Source organism: Epinephelus lanceolatus, chromosome 22 (genome assembly GCF_041903045.1).
Source record: "Epinephelus lanceolatus isolate andai-2023 chromosome 22, ASM4190304v1, whole genome shotgun sequence".
NCBI classification, from domain to species: domain Eukaryota; kingdom Metazoa; phylum Chordata; class Actinopteri; order Perciformes; family Serranidae; genus Epinephelus; species Epinephelus lanceolatus.
Window position 1 is genome coordinate 33,780,160 of NC_135755.1, and position 20,797 is coordinate 33,800,956.

General features: G+C 40.4%; 2 protein-coding genes across 3 annotated transcripts in view; one reads left to right on the top strand and one right to left on the bottom strand.

The window, feature by feature from the left end:
- Nucleotides 1–91: 91 nt before the first annotated feature.
- Nucleotides 92–9,411, bottom strand: ecsit (ECSIT signaling integrator). The gene is made up of 8 exons (XM_033651861.2): nt 9,292–9,411; nt 8,676–8,851; nt 7,507–7,912; nt 7,113–7,336; nt 4,068–4,125; nt 3,556–3,704; nt 709–814; nt 92–586 (listed from the first exon to the last, which is right to left on the bottom strand). Exons 2-8 carry the CDS (start codon nt 8,814–8,816, stop codon nt 303–305), a joined length of 1,368 nt encoding a protein of 455 aa, XP_033507752.2. The 5' UTR covers nt 8,817–8,851; nt 9,292–9,411; the 3' UTR covers nt 92–302.
- Nucleotides 9,412–12,155: 2,744 nt separating this feature from the next.
- Nucleotides 12,156–20,797, top strand: part of eml3 (EMAP like 3) — a 79,203-nt gene continuing 70,561 nt past the window's right edge. Inside the window, exon 1 of one of the 2 annotated variants that reach the window (XM_033610085.2) lies at nt 12,156–12,354. In XM_033610085.2, the coding sequence (XP_033465976.1) occupies nt 12,330–12,354 (25 nt within the window). In that variant the 5' untranslated portion in view covers nt 12,156–12,329. The remainder of the gene's footprint in view (nt 12,355–20,797) is intronic. The other variant, XM_033610086.2, reaches the window with a different exon arrangement.

Sequence of the window (20,797 nt, forward strand, 5' to 3'; positions counted from 1 at the left end):
TATTTTGGGTTCTGGCACCCGGTCTTCTTAACATAGTTTCAAATGTAGAGACTCAGCAACCTTTGGCAGAGACTAAAATGAGGAAACACACAGTTTTTTCCATTTAATTTATTACTGATCATTACCAGCATAATGAGTCCTCTGTAGGTTTTGCTCAGGTGGTGTGTTCCCTAGCTGAAATGAACCATTAGCTCCTATTAGTCCAGCCCCTACCCAGCATGGACATATACCTATAAATTAGAAAATTAGACTTATACAGGATGTCATTATGTCTCTGTCAGTCTTTACCACACAGCAGTTCACTATTTCATCCTCTGACTTCTCCTCGGCTCTTCCTCCACTGTTACTTCAGGTTCTTCTTCAGGCTGTCTCTCCTCTCTCTGGCTCTCTGGCTCTGTCTTGTGGTGGTGAGCTGACTCTGTGTCAGCCGCAGCCTGCAGCTGCTTGGGCCCGGCGTCCAGGCGGAACAGAGTGGGGACCTGACCCAGGATTTGATTGTTCTCCTGGAGGCCAGAGATCCATTGGTTGAGGACGGCCTGGTCTCCCTGGCTGGTCATACACATGGCAAAGACTGGACCCTCATCCACTGGATACAAGACACACAACAGCTGCATTACACACTCAATATGAGGTTCAATATGCTTTCATACTGGAGGTCAAAAATAAGGGACAAACAAAAGAATCAGCCTGATATCTTCAGTGTCTTACAGTCTTCCACATCGAAGCTCTCGTCATCTCCAAGGTCCACGTCTAAATCCAGGTCTAGCTGTAGAGGATAGTCAAAACACCTCTCTGGATCATAGGGCTCCTCGACCTGTGGCGGGGACATACATACATACATACATACATACATATACAGTGCCCTCCAAAAGTATTGGAACAGTGAGTCCAATTCGTTTACTTTTGTTGTAGACTGAAAACATTTGGGTTTGACATCAAAAGATGAATATGAGACAAGAGATCAACATTTCAGCTTTTATTTCCAGGTATTTACATCTGGATCTGATACACAACTTAGAAGATAGCATTATTTGTAATGGAACACAAAATTTTTAGGTGAGCAAAAGTATTGGAACATATAAACTTAAAATAGATTAAAGTGAATGAGACTTAATATTTAGTTGCAAATCCTTTGCTTTCAATAACTGCATCAAGCCTGTGACCCACTGACATCACCAAACTTTGCATTCTTCTTTTGTGATGCTTTTCCAGGCTTTCACCGCAGCCGCTTTCAGTTGTTGTTTGTTTTGGGGGGTTACTCCCTTCAGTCTCCTCTTCAGCAGGTAAAATGCATGCTCTATTGGGTTTAAGTCTGGAGACTGACTTGGCCAGTCTAAAACCTTCCACTTCTTGCCCCTGATGAACTCCTTTGTTGTTTTGGCAGTGTGTTTTGGGTTGTTATCTTGCTGCATGATGAAGGATCTCCCAATCAGTTTGGTTGCATCTTTCTTTAAATTAGCAGACAAAATGTTTCTGTAGACTTCTGAGTTCATTTTGCTGCTGCCATCATGTGTTACATCATCAATGAAGATGAAAGAGCCCGTCCCAGAAGAAGCCATGCAAGCCCAAGCCATGACATTACCTCCACCGTGTTTCACAGATGAGCTTGTATGTTTGGGATCATGAGCAGATCCTTTCTTTCTCCAAACTTTCACCTTTCCATCACTTTGGAAAAAGTTAATCTTTGTCTCATCAGTCCATAAAACTTTTTCCCAGAATTTTTGAGGCTCATCTCTGTACCTTTTGGCAAATTCCAGCCTGGCCCTCCTATTCTTCTTGCTAATGAGTGGTGTGCATCATCTGGTGTAGCCTCTGTACATTTGTTCATGAAGTCTTCTGCGAACAGTAGATTGTGATACCTTAACTCCTGCCCTCTGGAGGTTGTTGCTGATGTCACTAACAGTTGTTTTAGGGTCTTTCTTTACAGCTCTCACAATGTTTCTGTCATCAACTGCTGATGTTTTCCTTGGTCTACCTGTTCGACGTCTGTTGCTTAGTACACCAGTGGTTTCTTTCTTCTTCAGGACATTCCAAATGGTTGTACTGGCTATGGCCAATGTTTGTGCAATGGCTCTGATTCATTGTCCATCTTCTCTCAGATTCACAATTGCTTCTTTTTCACCCATAGACAGCTCTCTGGTTTTCATGTTGGTTCCACCTCTAAATGCAGTCTGCACAGGCAAAACCTATCGTACCCAATCTGAAACTGAGCTCAGACATTCAGTGCTATTTATTGTTTGAATAATCAATGTAATTGGGAGACACCTGGGCAACAAAACACACCTGTCAGTCACATGTTCCAATACTTTTGCTCTCATGAAAAATGGGTGGGTTCAAACAAAAGGTGCTATCTTCTAAGTTGTGTATCAGATCCAGATGTAAATACCTGGAAATAAAAGCTGAAATGTTGATCTCTTGTCCCATATTCATCTTTTGATGTCAAACCCAAATATTTTCAGTCTACAACAAAAATAAAGGAATTGGCCTCACTGTTCCAATACTTTTGGAGGGCACTATAGCTGGATGAGCTCAATGCTATCTTTAAATGTTTTCAAGAGGAAAGCACTCACAATGCACCTATCTCCAGCTGTCTGTTTCTATCATTTCTGTTAACTTCTCCAACTAGACAGTTGAAGATCACTGACCTGATCAAACAACAGAATGAAACTATGCCCTTTTGTCTTATTAGAGGGTAACTGCTAAGTGACTAATAGGAACAACATTATTGAAACTGATCCAGTGAGTGAGATTGCAGCCGGCAGCCGCGAAACAGGCTGCATTATACACTCACTGGCCACTTGCGTAGGTACACCTGTTCAACTGCTTGTTAACACAAATAGCTAATCAGCCAATCACATGGCAGCAACTCAATGCATTTAGGCATGTAGACATGGTCAAGACCACCTGCTGAAGTTCAAACCGAGCATCAGAGTGGGGAAGAAAGGTGATTTAAGTGACTTGGAACGTGGCATGGTTGTTGGTGCTAGATGGGCTGGTCTGAGTTTTTCGGAAACTTCTTATCTACTGGGATAGTAGACTTCAAAAAAAAAAAAAAAAAAAAAAAAAAAAAGGACTCATACAGAAGCAATTCCTCTCAATCATCAGCACAGTGAGGTTGGAACTACATAGCCAACCAAGTAGCAGCACACATACAAGTCCAGAAGAAGCTGTGAAAATTGCAGAAACAGCACCACAGTAAAGAAAATATAGTAAGGCGTAATACCAAGCGGACAAAGCTTATATCAACAGGAAGGTGAACCTGGGGTTGGCCTTAACTTTAACTTCTGCTGGCGAGCACTGAAGGAGAAGATGGGGATAAAGAGTTGAAGGAGTTTTCTGTTGGACACACAGGTGCTGTCGGTTAGCTTAGTTAGCTTTTCTATCTATCTAAGTGTAATGTTTCTACAATAATACAGTAGCTTGCAGTGTACATACAAGCAGTATAGAGGGGAGGGGCGAGGTTTGAATGATCTGTTTACAAACAGTAACTGACAATTCCTGCATAGTATACCTTAACAGTATTTAATATCAGATAATAGCAGAGGGTTTGCCCACCTTTTCCTCAGCCGGTACTGGGTCAGCTCTGAGGATGTAGTAGTACACACACGTCTTCCTCAACCACAGAGGGAAGGGGCCTTCTACAAACACGGGCCTGCTCGGGTTATGTTTGGCCAGCAGCTCCATCTGGCTGGGGCTTTGGATACCTGGTGTCAACACGGGAAGGAAAGAAAACAAGGCCAATGGGCAAAAGTCTCGATATTTATGGACACAAGCCCACCATTGTACCAATCTAACATGTATAAGATGGAGAGAATCCAGTTTCCTGTTGTTTGTCTGGTTTCCTTTACAGTTACGCTTACTGCAGTTACGTGTCAAGGAAGACAGTATCTGATATATGTCTGTCAAATGACTGCAATAAACAAAATTTTGATCAAAAGCCAAATTTCCTCAAGAGGTTATATCCCTTAATTTAAGCAGTCTGGAAAACCACAGCTGAAATTCCATGAGCAGTGTGAATCCTGTTGACCACTTCAACACATTAAAGTTGAGACGAACAGTTTCCATACCTACTATGTATGGCAGAGTGATCTCCTCTCCACTCTCTGTGATGTCTGTGCAGGGCAGCTGGTGGGAAGAGCAAAAACACAGACACATGCCTTAATTGGTTACAATGAAATAAAAAAAAACAGAAAATCATCATGGTCACAACAAAGCAGAGCGGTTGGCTATCTTTTTAAAAGTCTGAACTGTAGAAATGTCTCACAAGCAAGGAAAACTTCATCCAAACCACAATGACATTTGTCAGATTGACCTGTTAACACAAATGAGTAAAATCCAGCTCTAGTATGAAACCTTACTCAGCATTAGTCAATAGATCAGAATGGTTCAGATCTACACAACTGTGTGATATTGTTGAGCATGAAAGGCTCAATTTGGTAGTTTAACCAAAAAGAATGAAAAAAAATAAAAATAAATAAAACTTCACTTGAGGTCAATTAGCTAAATTCTTCCAGACCATCTTACTGTCGTTTAATACGCTGTGGAGAACTGTGAGATGTGGACCTTTACTTAAGATTGCACTTGACAGTTCTGGAATTATCTGGCCTTTAAATGGGACCTACTATGCATCTCTATATTTTGTTTTTTATATTTCATATTATTAGAATGGATTTTGACATCAAACGTGACCAAAGTTTCAAATAATGAGGTAAAGACGTGTAGAGGTAATGCCTGGGAGCAAAAACCTTAGGTTTCCCTCTGAACACTCTGTTTCCAACAAGTTTTTCTACTCTGGCTAAAAATTGACATCATAGTCTCCTGAATTTCTTTACTTGGTCATCCTCTCCAGGCATGCTACTTCAAGTGTTTACATTACATAGCCTACACTGCTACATGTAGCTACATGGTAACATCAGGAAACCATGTCATCTTAGTTGCTATTGCTGATTTCAGATCAGATTCCTGCTGGAACATGTCTGGTTGTGTTTAGAGGCTTTTCCTGGTGATTTTTCATGGTAGAAAGTGACGCTGCTCTCTGTTAAAGTCATTCTCCCGCTGCAAGTGCACTGCTAACATACGTGTAGCTAAATGCTCATGTTGGGGAAACAAGTAAACTTAGTTGCTGTTGTTGTTAATTTCTCCCTGATTTTGGATCAGATTCCTGCTGGAACATGTCATGTTGTGTTTAGAAAATTAAAGGGTGATTTTTCACGGCATAAAGTGACGCCATTCTTCGTTACAGTCATTCTGTGTCTATAGTGATGGCGCAGAGACGATGAGATATGATAAACCCAGAAATGCCTTCTAATCAGAGCAGACTGGGCAGGTGCTGAGCCACAAAAAATGGATGGGGAGAGCCAAAAGGCCAGATGTTTTTCAGACAGCAAAGATTATAGCTAAAGAGATTTAAATTACATTTGAAGAAAAATTAAAAACTGATAGCTGTACTTTTTATGTATGCTAACAAATTAATTGTTCAACTCATTTAATCATAAAGGATTCAAAAACTGGATAGTAAACCTCAAATGCACTTTTTCCTAATGTCCGGTTAAAGATACACTCAATGAGAGACTGTATTTAGAAGCTTGTTTCTCACAGGCTAGCCCAACAAGATGTATAGAATGTGGCTCTCTATTGCTCTCTTTGGTATTTGTGATCTTAAATGAATGGTTCAAAAATTTGGAGAGTACAATTTATTTTGGGAGAGGAAAAGATGGCTATCAACCCTAACGTGTGTGTAGAAGTACTTAGCTGGTGTCAGGACATAGTTAACCTCTATAAACAGATTCAGCATATAAATGCAAAATCTGCAGGCAACAAGACAAGATTTTGGTATTGGAAGTGATCTGGTTTGCAGGTGTAGTCCAAGTAGTATTAACTTATCACATTTGAATGGCAGGTTAACAGTCCACGTGGAGAGAAAACAGGCGGAACTGACTGGCCAGAATGCAATCTCGGAACCCATCGACTATCGTCTGACTGCGAGTTAGCTTTTTAATGCTTTTTTTTTTAATTATCTGAATTCATATGCAGATATCTGTTTCAAGAGATTGTCCAAAATGACCAGTACAGTCTTAGCTTGGATATCCGCTGGCTACACTGACGCAACCTTTAATATTGGCCCTCACCCCCAGGATCAGGCTTGATCGTCGTCAGACCTTTAGCCAGTGGGTTCCGAGACTGTAATTAGCCTAGCTTTGCATAAAAACTGGAAGCAGAAGCAAACCGCTGGCCTGGCCAATGTTCAAAAATACCCCTACCAACACCTCTAAAGCTCACTGATATGAGGAACAGTTCACACCAAAACCAAAAATACATATTTTTCCTCTTACCTGTAGTGCTATTTACAAATCTAGATTGTTTTGGTGTGAGTTTGGAGATATCAGTGTTGGAGATATCAGCCGTAGAGATGTCTGCTTTCTCTCTAATATAATGGAACTAGATGGCACCCAGCTTTTAGCGCTCAAAGTACTCAACAGCAATGTCTCTTTAAAGAAATCATGACCTGGTTACTCAAGATAATCCACAGACTTTGTTGTGAGCAGTTTCACGTAGGAACTAATTTCCGTCTACTGAACAACACCTGCCAACCGTATCATCACGCAGAAGGAAGAGTGCATCTACTCATGGACAAGAGGCTGGTGAGAATGCAGATGTAAACATTAATGGTGTCCTCCTCAGCTAAGCTCTAATGTTAGCTAGCTCAGCGGTGCTAAGTGAGCTAGCAGTAGATGCACGCGTCGTTCTGCACTGTGATGCCGTTGGTGCGTGTAGTTCGGTAGAAAGAAAACCGTTCCTACATGAAACTGCTCACAACAAGGTCGGTGGATTATCTTAAGTAACCAGGTCATGATTTCTGGAAGGAGAAATTGCTGTTGAGTTTTCCAAATGTATATATATATTTTTTTTAATTTGGACAGAGCCAGGCTAGTTGTTTCCTCCTGCTTATGGTTTTTATGCTAAATCAGGCCTGACTGCAGCTCTGTACTCCAACACAGACATAAGATCCACATCCATCTGAACATCTCTCTCTTAAAAAAAGTAAAAAAAACTTATTTTGCTAAGGTTTTAAAACAATTTCACTAAGGCCAATCCAAAGCAGTCATCTGTACCTGGTAGACGGTGACTTGAGCATCCAGGTCACTTGCGATGCGTTTCAGGCTGAAGCGAGCCAAGTCCACCGGGTCCTCAGGCAGCTGGTGGGGGACGGGGAAGGGATTTATGTGTTTGAATTTGGGGAACCAGTACATGATGCGCTGGTACTTCCTCATTGGGTGGCCCTTCTCTCCAAAGATCTGGACCAGCAGGACTTTGGTCTCCACGTTGGGCATGATACCTGAAACACAATCATTTAGATTGAAGATAGACACACTGTTGTATTAGTGTTAAATGTTAACATTTTCCAAAAATCGAGAGAGAATGCATCCAGAATCCTGCCATTCCCCATGTGGAACAAATCATTCCAGGAATTCCATGATCACAGTGAATCCTGTAGCAGACACTCACCATAGTTCTCCATCTGCTCCAGTATCTGCACTCCACACTCCTGCTGTCGGGGATAGTGATTGAACATCCGCTGGATAAAGTTTCTGGGCACAAACACCTCTTTGGGGAAAACATCCAGCAGCTTGTTGTAGACAGCCAGGTCTTTCTCCACACCGAACTCTGGCATCTTCCTCAAAGCAGCATAAATAAACTCCACGTGACCCCGCCGTCGCACGTCTCTCTTGAGGAACACGTCCACCACTTTGTTAAATGTGGCCTTGGTTTTGGCCCCTTTGGCCACCTGCTCAAACAGGTCATCATGGATCACCAAAGACCTGTCCTTCTTCTTGTCATCCTCATTCATGAACTCTGCAGGTACAGGTCGATCCTTGGCACATGCTGGGCTGCCGTGGAAACGCCTCAACACCTACAATTTGTTGGCAAGGAAAGAAAGGCTGGAATTTTACTGTAATAAGTGCTTCTTAGAGGGCTGAATGTACCCAGAATTGAAGACCGTCATCTTCGAGGAAAGGTCTGAGTCAGTCTTATGTGCTATTCTGGTAATAATGCTAATTCATTAAATGATCAATATTGTGACAGAGTCTTGTGCTATTAGTGCAGATTAAAGGGAAAGATTTTTTGAAGAAGGCTTGGATGGGGTACTTATCCATAGACAGTAGATCAAAAACAGCAGATGTCAATTGGCATGCCCCCAGTTTGGAGAAGCAGGCTGGGCTCCAACATGAAAGCTAAGCAATCTACTGCTGTGGAGGGATCAGCGACAAAACATATTTTAGCCACCTAAAAAAGTCCCACCCAAAAAAAACCAAACTATATCACGCTGTATATGCTATATTTTGAATATATTCACCGCTTTAACTTATTGTCAGACAGTGATTTCCAACTGAAAAATGAAGCCATTTCTCAATGACAATACTCTCAATCTAGCGTACACTTAAGCTGATATTTATTTTTTTTGGTGGGACTTTTTTAAGTGGCTAAAATACATTTTATTGCTGACCCCCAACCACAGCAGTATATTGTTAAGCTTCTGTGCCAGTACTCCTGCCTGCTTCTCTCAATTGGGGCCATGCAAATCCAAAATCTTCTGTATGTAATACACCAACCACTGATAAGTGCCCCATACAATCCAACTGTAAATAATCCGAACTATCCCTTTAAACGTTTACCTGGTGCTGGGTGTTATGCAGCATGTTAGGCTGACTGGAGGAAGTTGACTGGAGCAGGGCACCATACTGGGCAGCAGACCTGGCTGACTGGCCCAGCAGTCTGAGACACTGCAGCTGGAGGAGGCAGCGGGCACACTTCATGGTTGAGCCATCACACTGACTTTCAGGAAACAGAACTGCAGAGGCACAATAAACATGACATGGGTAGAATTCAGAAACACCTTTCACAAACCTGCAATCAGGGCACTTTGGTAAGTCTCCAATGGTGACGACACTAACCATGATGTATTCTGTTGTGTTAAATGATTGTGATGCTGACTGAAGAACAGTTGAATATTCACTTAATTAAATAGTGTTTGATGCATTTTTGTTAACCGACCTGAAGAGTGGCTCTATTTTATTCATTAACGTTCTTCAGTAACCTTCTGCTACGTATAAATATTTACCAAAAAGTACATTAAATGGGCACATTTTTGCATTAAGTTTGGTATTATAGGGGGGTGATTACAGCCAAGTGTCAGGCAAATATTATGAAGAACTGATATTCTGTAATACATGATTTACGTTCATTTTAGACTCACATAAACACCTTTAATATCCACAACTCAATACTCACAATTTATGCTGACGAACGTACAAAGAAATTAGTCTCCTTCAGAAATCACCCTCCGTGGACGCCTCCATGCTGAAAGCCGGCGGAACTTCCTGGTCCTACACTCATTCCCTTCCCCCAAACAGCAGACCCGCAACGCAAATTATTGTTCCGCGAATTCCTGTTCTGTACAGTAAAAACACTTTTGTGGATATTTAATTGTGTTGTATATTCCTGTAAATTGACTGTGGTAAAGGTGTGGTGCCTGAGTTGTTTTAAGCGGCATTATGTTACCCCATGCTATAAAGACGAAAACAACAAATGCACACTATATATGTTTTTAAACTAAATGTATTTGAACAAAAATATTTAAAGCTAAATAACATTTAATTCATTTTTAACGTCGTACCCAGTCATTTGTTTTCCCCAAACTTTATGGAATACGCTACGTTCAATATATGGAGTATTAATTATCCAGATTTCCATTATAAAAGTTGTAGGAAAATATATTTCATAATATAAAAATAATATACAATTAAATTAGTTCCAGAACATATAAATAGGAGGAAAATAAATAAACATGACAAAAACAAAAACCGTCAGGGTCTGCTAAACAGATAGAATAAAACTGAAACACCAAAATAATCTAATGGTTTAGAGTTTTAAATTTTCAATAGCCATCAAGTATGTTTTAAAGTCAGTATTTTGTTTTTAAATGGAGAGTAGTCTTTTAAGCCAAATCATTTTATGTATATAATATTTTACTAAAAAAAAAAAAAAAATCAAGTAAAGGACTGTGCTTTACTTATCAAATGAGGAGATGACTGGGGGTGCCTCCTTTTTTTTTATATATAAAAAAAAAAATCTTGTCCCTCCCTGAAGCTACAAATATTTTTTCATCAGCCTCCCTAATACATGACCTTCTCTCCACCATAAACAACCATATAAGGGGCCATACACATGCCGCATCTTTAACGGCCTGAAAAAACACAAGGTCAGGCGCTGGGCGCTACTTTTGTGCCTTTTTTGTGCCAGCTTTCAAGAGCTTAACAACAAGCACCGAGTCATAGTCTGTTTACCCATAATCCTGAGTGCAGAGCTGATGTACCTCCAGGCGCTGTTTATAAGTGTGCGTGCATATCATCTGTGGGACAGATGTAAAGCTCTGGCTGCCCTGCAACAAAATGATCAACTGTTCCGTGTTTATTACCGACTGATATTCATGGAAGAAAGGAAAGATATCTGTCAGCTGTGACTGGTTGTTCCTCATCATGACATGCAGTGCACGCTGCGGCATTTCAAAGTTGACCTTTGTTTATCTCAGGTGCAGCCATCGTGCCCTGAAAAATAAAACAATTAAACAATGAATTTCTGGGAGCAAAAAATGCGTCATGTGTACGGCCCCAGATTTTAGGGTAACCCACGGATGAGTCTGAAAACCTGGAAGTGAGTTAGCATTTCAGCACTCCTGGTTCCCTTGTCTCTAAGTCAATGTGTTTTTTTTTTTTTTTTTTTGTAATGTTTTTTTTTTCCTAGAGGCCTGAAATAAGGTCTATGGTTAACACAAGCTTAGGAGACTTCCAGGTTTTGCTCTACAACATAAAATATATCTGTAAATACCCCACTAATTTATTTTGAAGCTTTTATGTGTCTTAAAAAAAGCAGTTGCTAACAAGTTGCTAAGTGAGAACGTCATCACGCAAAACATGGCTTACAGCCGTGCTGTGGGGGCAATGTTTAGACGTGCTGCCATGGTGTAGTTTTTTTATAGCCTAATGTTTGCGTTTTACTTCTGGTGATTGCATTTAGGCTTCAATAATCATGACAGTGGTCATTTGTGAAGTATGATAATCGTTTGTTTTCCACAGGGCTTATTTTCTGCAATGACCCAAAATCCAACGGAAAAATCCAATGGGCTTTTTGATGAGGAAACCAGGGCAATACTAACTTCTGCATTGGGCTACAGAAAAAAAGTCATGTCTGAGGCACTCTTGAGACATGTTGAATAAAGATACTTTGATGACGTAGCCTCCGTCAGCATGATTTTTTCAGGGATCACCAGAAAATTGAAAATTCGATGATAATTTCTGTTTTTACAGTTTCTTGATATGATAAATTGTGTCATTTTGGTGTTTTTTTTAATATGCCTTTCAAACCTGCAAGCAGGATTTTTTCAGAGGGTATTTAAGATAAAACAAAATACAACCACTTTAAGTTGTATTTCCCTCCCCAGAGCCAAGAAAAAAAAAACTAGTTCCTTCCCAGTGTGCAAGAAATGTAGGCTATTTAAGATGGCTCCCCCTTTTGCACCACCCCCTGCCCCCTCACAAATAACGAACAGTCCCTAAATTACGTAATTGTCATTAGCCGAGAAATTGAGATCGTAAAAAACGAGTAATATACGAATTCGGTTGTCCCTGAGACTTACGATTGCACATGCACTACACAGCCCGACCACGTGGTGGCGACAAATGTCTTCCAAACAAATCCAGTCTCAGCTTTGATTTGACAGGCGCCGAGGTGTAGCCTGAAAAAGTTGTTGCAAGTTTCAAAACGCATTCGCGCACAACCCATGTAGATACTCTTCACTGAGTCACACACAGTGGCTCCAGGCAATAACTGTTGGAGAGAGTTCATAGGTTCAACTTTAGTGCAACTTTTTGACACTCAGAAAGCATCTCTGCACGGTGCCTTCCCGCTGATAGCGTCAAGTTAGCAACAATACGGTAAACAACTTCCGGCGGACGCTTTTCATTCTTTCAACTAGCAATGTGTTTGGTGATTATTTCGTTATTTTAACTGACTTTACTCGCGTAATTGTATACTATAATTTGACACTCATGTGATTCAGGAACTTATTTTAATACGTTTTATTGTTTGACAAACAATAGTGCTTAGTATACAGGTAAACTGCCTACGTTTCCGGTGTTCTTGTTGCTGAACGTTGCAATTGACACAAGTCCCCAGAGTGTGACTTCTGACACTCCTCTCTCAGCATGGAAAACACACCTCAGTGCAGACTTTACCTCTAGACAAACTTCCCTCAACTTAAACTTCGGAGTATGGATTCCTCTACAAACAGCTTGGGTGAGTGAAGCAACGAAAGAATGTTCTTTGTGTTTGTGTTTAGTGTTTTTATGTACTGACAACAGCATTATGGAAACTTGACTGTGAGTTCGGATATGCCGCTCACATGGTTATTGACACAACACTTTACCCAAATACTCCAAACTGGCAATAATTGTTGTTTTGCTTTTCGGCAAACGTACACGCGTCGGGCAACATGGCTCACGGCATTTTACACAACTGTACAAGTTTCAGGCTCGTTCAGCTCTGAAAGCAGCTTTTAATTTAAGAAATAAAGTTGTATACTTCTTTCCTTCCGCGACTCTTCGGTGTATTTTGGTGGAAGATCATAGTGGGGAAAACAGGCGGGCTCCTACAAATGTTGACATTTTAAGGAAGTTTATTGGCGCTTGGGGCACTTGAGCTCCACCAAATCATAGAATGGCGCTTGAACATCTGGCTGTCTTATTCAGCTGTGTATTTACCGTCCAGCAACGCCCTGTAAACTTTTCATTTTTCAAATAGTTTATGCCAGTACTTCATGTATCTCTGCAGGCTGTTTTGCAAAATGACAGCAGTACTTGTGTAAGTGTGTAGGTGTGAAGGACCTGTCGCATATCCTCAAGTGTTAGGAAACAGCTGCTGTACTTACAGTTTCTGCTGCGGGCTAGTTTCGGTTTTAGCGCGTGATGGTTTTAGCCTTGTGTTCGAACAGCTGTCTTTGTTTTGGCACGCGGGGTCAAGTCAAATTTGAGGCATGACTGTAACTTTATTTCCTGTGGTTCTTCATCTGTCTAGCTCTGTTGGGAATAATGTAAACTGGCATGAGAGTTAATTCACTCTATGGAACAGTGTTGTTAAAAATGAACGGTATGTAGGCCTAAATTACGTTTGGCGTTGGTGGAGTTGAATGAGTTCCTGACTGTGTGCAGGGGTGTAGCAACACATTCTTGGCCCTATGCATAAGTTGTCTCTGTGGGCCCCCCCCCACTCTTTCTCTCTTGATTCATGCCTCTCTCAAGCACCTTTTGATTTTTTTCTCTAAAAAGTCAATTGGCTATTTTCCCCTTAACTTTCTTTCTTTTCCTTTTTGGAACTCTGATTTCCATTTCTTTGAAAAGACCCAACAGTATATGTAAGAGCTCCAGCAGCATAATCGGTAGCCCTCTTTCCACAGAGATTGTGCTGTAGGGCTGCTCCAAAGTCCCTTCTTCATGTTGCCTTTACATTTTTTTGGCTTTATTAGTCTGCTCTACCCACTAAGCAACCAGGTGCCCTGCCTTTACATTTTTGCACAGCAACAGTGGCGGCATCACCGACCACTCTAATGTGTGATATTTAGACAGCGTGCTGGCGCTGCAGAATCAAAAGAACCATGATGTGCGTGACATGTAACACAACTTTACCATCCATGTTATATGGCGGCTGATTTCGTCCTCTGCTCGAAGGGTAAAGAGCTCCTGAGCCTCATTGTTTACCTAATTTTCTGACATTTTCAGCTGCTGCTCTTCCTCTTTGAGTTAGCTGCTAACTGCTAACAGCTGCTTTTTATATCTCCTGTGGTTGTTGCAGGCATAACATGTCTGCTGGCTATCACTTTTATACAGAGGTCATTTTTGGCGCTGTTACTATCTCTGATGGCAGTAAAGGCGAGACAACTCCGTCCTCTCATTCTGTGATTGTACCTTTTATACAGCACGGTGAGGTGGTGTAACAGCGTCAGATTCCCACCTTGTAGAGGCAGTCTAAAAGGGGCTAGTCACTCACTCAGCTCTAGCTGCATTTAGAGACAGACCATGATCTGCCTTTAAGGGATGAGAGGGGCCTCAGAGAGCTTTTGCACAATGTTCAGTCTCTCAACTGATCTGTTCAGTCAGTTTAATTTAGGTATGGCACTGATTCCATAGAAATAAAAAAAAAAAACTGCAAACAAAACCAAGCTTTTCATTCCAGGCTTTTCAAGGACTAACTTTTTTTCCCACCTTCCTTCATCTGTCTCAATCTGGAGTGAATATGTGAACTGGCAACAGAGTTAGTTAACTTAATGAAACAGTTCGTTTTGTAAATGTAGTCTGGCATTGCTAATAGTTGAACAAGGTCCTGGCTGTATGTTTTCAGCAGCCACATTAACAGACCACCAGCGGAGCTGTCAGGGGATCAAAGAAAACTGTCTGGCTCAAGGTACAAAAAGTATAGGGTATGCATTACGGTTTGCTCCACATATGATCGTTTAACAGATTGTCTGTGTTTGTGCGAAAGCAGCTGACTCCTAAACTGAACTGAAAAATGAGCATGTCTTGCTCTGCAAGTCAAGTTGACTTTTTTGCAAACCATGCAACAATCCCGGGTGTTTCAAAGGCTCTACCTGCTCTGCCCACACAATGCTGACTGTTTAACAGGAGCTATATCACTGTTGTACAATGCTGCTTTTGTTGCACATCTGTAGGCCCCGCTGTCGCACCTTATGTGCTGATGCTGTGTTTACTTGTCTTGTAAATTGTGGGGTGGCAAGGCACAGGGGAACAGTAAATATCACGTGGGGACGCTTGCCAGCATCTGTGGGTAAAGGCTGCTGTAGCTCAGTGCTGGAGGGAAATGAAGTGTAAAATACAGTGTAGAGGCTGCCACTCTTCTCAGTGAAGCTCTCTGTCTTTAATTATTTTGTTGTAATGCCTTATAATAAAGGTGATTTAATGACTTTGAGAAGCTATGATGTGGGTGTACTGATACTGTGCAACCCTGTTATATACATCTGCTCCTTCCTGTGTGTTACTGTCAGCTGACTGGCTTGCACCATATCATGGGTCAGATGATGTGAACAACTCACTATTGAGGTTAGTGATGCACCGACAAGAAATACCAATATCCAATATTTTCTCCTTCCATATTGTCCATTATTTGCAGGCTTTTTAAAACAAAAACATTTATGTAAGGCTTTTCTTTTTACATTATTGATATATACAGTATCACATTATAGTAAAAGTATGCAAAATTACATATATATTACTCAAACTGATGTAATGGACTGTGTTTCACTGTTCCTTTATGTGTTACAGAGCTTTTCATATGAACTAATATCTCACTGTGTTACTTTGTCACTACAGGCAGCTTGGAATCATGAGCCTAATTTAGTCATCACTGCATCTTTAGTTGCAGTGGATATACACAAAGCAATTGTCAGAAAAAATGCCAAAATGTTGGCATTATTCAAACCGTGAATACTACACATTTGCATGTTATTATATTGTATGTCACTCTTTGCCATTTTGCCTTGCAAATCTTTGGCACTGTGTCTCTTGGATGCCTGCTGCTTAAGGTCCAGCACCTGGTTGCTACCCTTTTATAAAGTTCTGACCTCACCTGAGCACTGTGGGGTTACATGCCCAGAAAGTTCTCAATTGTAGAAAAATAAGAAAATAGAGGTATAGAGGTAAAAAGAATTAATTAAGAATTTTCTGGAGTTGATGATGGAAGTGATTAGAAAGTGAGCAATCCTGTTTCCCTCTTATCTCTGATGAGAGTTGTGCATGTGCAGTACCCAGTGACTTTAGTTTTTGTTGTTATTTGATGACTGTTAATAAATAAAACAATAGGGGCAAGTAAAAGTTGACTCTAGGCAAGTGACCCGCTTGGCCAACGGGGCAGTAAATCTTCTATTATCAACTGATTTTGGTACTCTCTGGAGTTGGTTTATGGTGGCCTGTAGTGGACATAAATATGGTAAGAGGATAAGGGGATAACAGGTGGCATGGAAGGCAAAGTTCACAAAAATTAACTGTGACCTTGAACAGGTGGAACACTGCAATGGGGGTAACAAACCACATCTATCATCTGCTGTGCATTCAATGTATGTAAATGTAAAATGCAGTTTCATAGCTTACTGCTGAACAGTATAAAAACAGGAAGTAAAGAAGTAAACAGAGCAACTGATTACTCATTAGTTTGGGAGTCCTATTATGTTTAGTGTGTCTTTTCTTTACACAGAATTTAAAGACACATTTGTCAATGATCTGATGAAGTTGATGAAGTTCTGTTCTGGTGAAGTTAGCCTGTTTAAGAAAGACGCACTTTCTTCATCTGTACACCCACGTATATACAGTCACTGTTCTTTTGTTTAGCTCCCTGTATTTATTGCAAACAAACAGGAAGCTAAAATGCATCATTTCCTGTGAGCTACAGAGAGTTTTCCAAGAAAAGATCTACAGGCACCATGCACTGAAGCTGTGTTCCAGTTGCATACTAATATTTATGCATATACTGTGCTAATTCTTATTGTGTACATCTTTGAAGGAAGAGTGCACTCACACTTACTCTGAATGCCACAATGAATTATTATTCTTTAATAGTGCCAGCATGCAGAATAATATCTAAATTAAAAATGTGATTAAAATAAAATAAACAGAGTCTAAATTGGTATGGTAAATGAAATTAACCTGTGTAGATGATACACTAATGAGTTTAAAGAATGTGAATTTGGAAAACATTACCAAGTGTGGCTGTGGCCATCAACCCCACAGCCACATGTTGACAATACAAAAACACACACTGAACATTTCAGACACCTCAAAAATACAAACAATAAAACAAGCACATAACCCTTAAAATAAAAATGCAAGTACTAAGACTGAGTAAAAAATAAGGAGAAAAAGGGTCTGAGAGATAAGTTAGCATTAACCAAAATTGAATGGTCTTTTACAACATTAGTGTGGTGGAAATAGAGAGGCCATGCAGACAGTCATTCAGCCATATGAGATGGGGGTTCTCCGTGTAGTTGATAAAAGGTTGTCATATTTTATGGAAAAAATGTATCTTCTTTCATAGTGAGTAAGTTATCCACTTCAAAGGTATGCAAGTGTTCACTTCTGAGAGCCACAATTCAATTGGCAATGGTAGATCTGACCTTCATTTCATCACAATACATTTTTTGGCACTGGCCACTGGGGTTTCTGTAAGCTTGATGGATTGTCTATGTATAATATTTGAACTTAAGAGAATGCCCAGAAGGCATATCTCAGGATCTATTGGGAAAGTAACTCATGAATTGTGGATAAAGCAACAAAGATTTCCTGCCAAAAGCCGTGTAGTTTATTACACTGCCAGGTGGATTGGAGGAAAGTGCCCTCAACTAGACCACATGTAAAGCAAAGGGATGAGAAATTGGTTTAAACCCATGTAGTTTCGAAAGAGTGAGGTAAGTCTGATGGAAAAAACTGAACTGAATAAATCTATATCTTGAATTTAGTGTACACATAACTAAATTGGTATTATGCTGTATCAATTTTCTCCCCCACACGTACACATAGCACCACTGCTACAGAGGTCCCTCCATAGTACTCGATCAAGGTTTTTTTAGGTGGGTAAAATATAAATATGAAGTGGGGGCGTGCCAATTGACATCTACTGTTGGTAGCACACGAACTATGGATAAGTGCCTCATACAACCCAACAACAACATTAAATAATCGGAACCATCCCTTTAACTTGATGCGTACTATGTTATCATAAATGACTAATGATAACTACAACTAAGAAAATAAGAAGTTGTTTTTAGGCAGAATTCTCCTTTGATGTTGTCGTTTTTCAGTGTGAATAACAATCATATTTGGGACACAGTGCATGTGGTGCAGAGATAGCAGGAAGTTGCATCAGCAGATGGCAGCTATTTCAGTGTTTTTCCCAGAATGTTGTAATAGTGCTTCTTTTCAGAAGAGCAGGCATGCTGTTTTTCTGGAGTCTGGAGGTAGACACTCACTGTCTCTGTCTGTTAGGGCTGTGTATGGAACCTTCTGGGTGCTGACCGAAATGTGTTTGTCACACTAGGTATGAAAAAATGACAAGTAAAGAAAGCTGGCAGCAGTTGTCTGGTTAGGGTCACAGTTTTGTTGAGTTATTTTTTGATTGGTTAAGTTGAAAGTTTCTGATTTTACGCAGAATTTTGCCAAATTTAGACACTTTTACTGAAAATCTGTTCTTTGACTTATTTAGTTGAATGATAAAGTGACTTTGTAGAAGAAGGTGTTGATGAAAGTTTCGTTTCGTCAATGTATCAGTACTGAAACTCTTATATAGTAGCAAAAACTTTCAAATGATACGCAGCTCTAGTTTCTTTGTATGAAGTTCCATTTGTGCTGCCACCAGACATATAAATCAGAAAGAACAAAAACAACTCATTGTGGACTTAAGCTTAGTCCCCAAAGATAAATGCTTTCTGGTTATTAAATCAGTAACTTAAACCTCATTGCTCTTCACTCAGTGAGATCATCGTTCTGCAGAGATTTATGTTCCATCTGCAGTCAACAGACAAGCTCACTGTTTTGTTATCTGTATGCAGAGCAAGCATGGTCTTGCATAATGTTGTGTCTGTTACAACCAGATATGACAGCCAAAGCTGCGACAGTATGTTGACCTGCTGCCAGCGCTGTGAGCTTGCACGTGTACCATCTCCTCTGGCTTTTTGACAGTTATTTTTAGGTGCTTTTATCCTCTAAGACAGTTGTGCATTTCGCAGGCGTACCGTATAGGCTGACTTTGAATCTGTGTCTACTGAAGAATCTAAATTAAGAAGCTTGACTGCTGGAAATGTTTTACCTAAAGCTCTCCCCATTCATCACAGCTGGATTAGCCTGTTTGGGGAGCCCTGGGGCAAAATAATTTTGTTGGGCCCCTTCATCCAGCTCCCACCTATTTTATTTGATTTACTAAGCACAGTTTTATTTAGTACAATGCAAAGTGGCAAAGTGTGCAAACAGTATAAACTAGAGTAAAAAACTAGGTTTGACACAGGTCTGGTGGGAAGCTCCAATATGTCTTATTTAAGAGCCTGACTAATGACTTGTAAAAGATAATAAACACTAAACACTAACACTAAATTCTTACTCGTTTGACATGACATGACATCACCACTCCTGGCTTCTCACTATTGGCTTCCTTTTCAATAAGGATTGATTTCAAGATTTTATTGATCACTTTAAAAGTTTGTCTGGGTCCGGCCCCAACCTATATAACAGGAATGTCGACCCCATGTCAACCAGTTCCAAGCAACAACTTCTGGCCCACAGACACTCATGTTAAGTAATTTACATCAGGATTCAACATGTTTACAGCCTGATACAAAAAACAGCTTTCGTCCCAGGCTGCTGCAAAGGCCTCAGCCTGTATTGGGTGCACACTCTACCAGGTGAGGAAGGGGTCGCCCTATGACAACAATATCTTAACACTAATGTTGGCTAGGTAGCTAACACAAAGCTACGGTAACAGAGAGTTGACTACACAGTTAAAAACAAATGTACAATGTGAACGCCGATAAAAGCACATTCACCAGCAACATTGAGTGTCCCTAACCAATATTAGGGGCCATACACATGCCGTGTTTGTTGCACCCTAAAATTCATTGTTTTCAATGGCTGCGCCTGAGATAAATAGAGTTCAACTTTTGGAATGCAGCAGCGTGCACTGAATGTCATGTGACAAGGAACAACCAATCAAAACCGGCAAATATCGTTCCCTTACTCCGTAAATAATATCAGTCTGTGGCAAATATGGAGAAGTTCATTATTTTATTGCAGGATTTCCCGCAGCTTTACATCTGTCTCACGGACAATATTTTAGGCCTACATACTTAAAAAAAACAGTGCCTGAAAGATCAGCTCTACACTCAGGATTTCATAAGTAGGCTGATGCTTGCTATGGTTGCTTAGCAACTTCAGACGCAACCTGCCTCTGTGCTCTTGCAAGTTGGGAAAGGGTAGGCACAAGATTTATGTACAGGACCTGTCCTCATGTTTTCCAGGCGTTTAAAGATGTGTATGACTCCTTACTCTTCTTGCCTAAACCTAACCAATCCAGTCATCCAAGGAAACGATTAGGCTACTAGCCAATCATAGATAGAGTAGGGTAGGTCATTCCTTGGCTATCCTAAGAAACACTGATTTGCACACTGTGCACCAGCTAACAGTGCTGCTCACTGGGAATGAGGCCCATTGCTGGTAACGCCGCACTGCCACTGTGACAGTATTGCTGCAGACACATTCTGGCCACCCTCCGTTCTTCCTTCAGGTGTCCCTGGTGAGTAAGCAGTTTCATTTTGAGCTGCAACACCCCTTTAGCATTATTAACAATGTTAGCACCATTATCTGTACTTACATTGCTAACTGTGCTAACAGAGCTAACAGTGATAGCATTGTTGATAGGGGTTGGAATCACCAGAGGATCCATGGTACAATATTATTGGACAGAATATTATTACGATTTGAAATATTTTATGATATGCTGAGTATTACAATAAAATATATTCCGTTACCTTTTTTTTAAACTGTAAATAATGTCCCCAGAGGAAAACTTTATCAGCATCTGTTTTATCTAATAATTGTTGAGTCTGTTTATTTCACTTTTTTGTAGCAGCAAAATGTATCCAGTGGACTTACGAGGCAATTGATCATATTATTCTAGTAGGCTACCTAAAGTT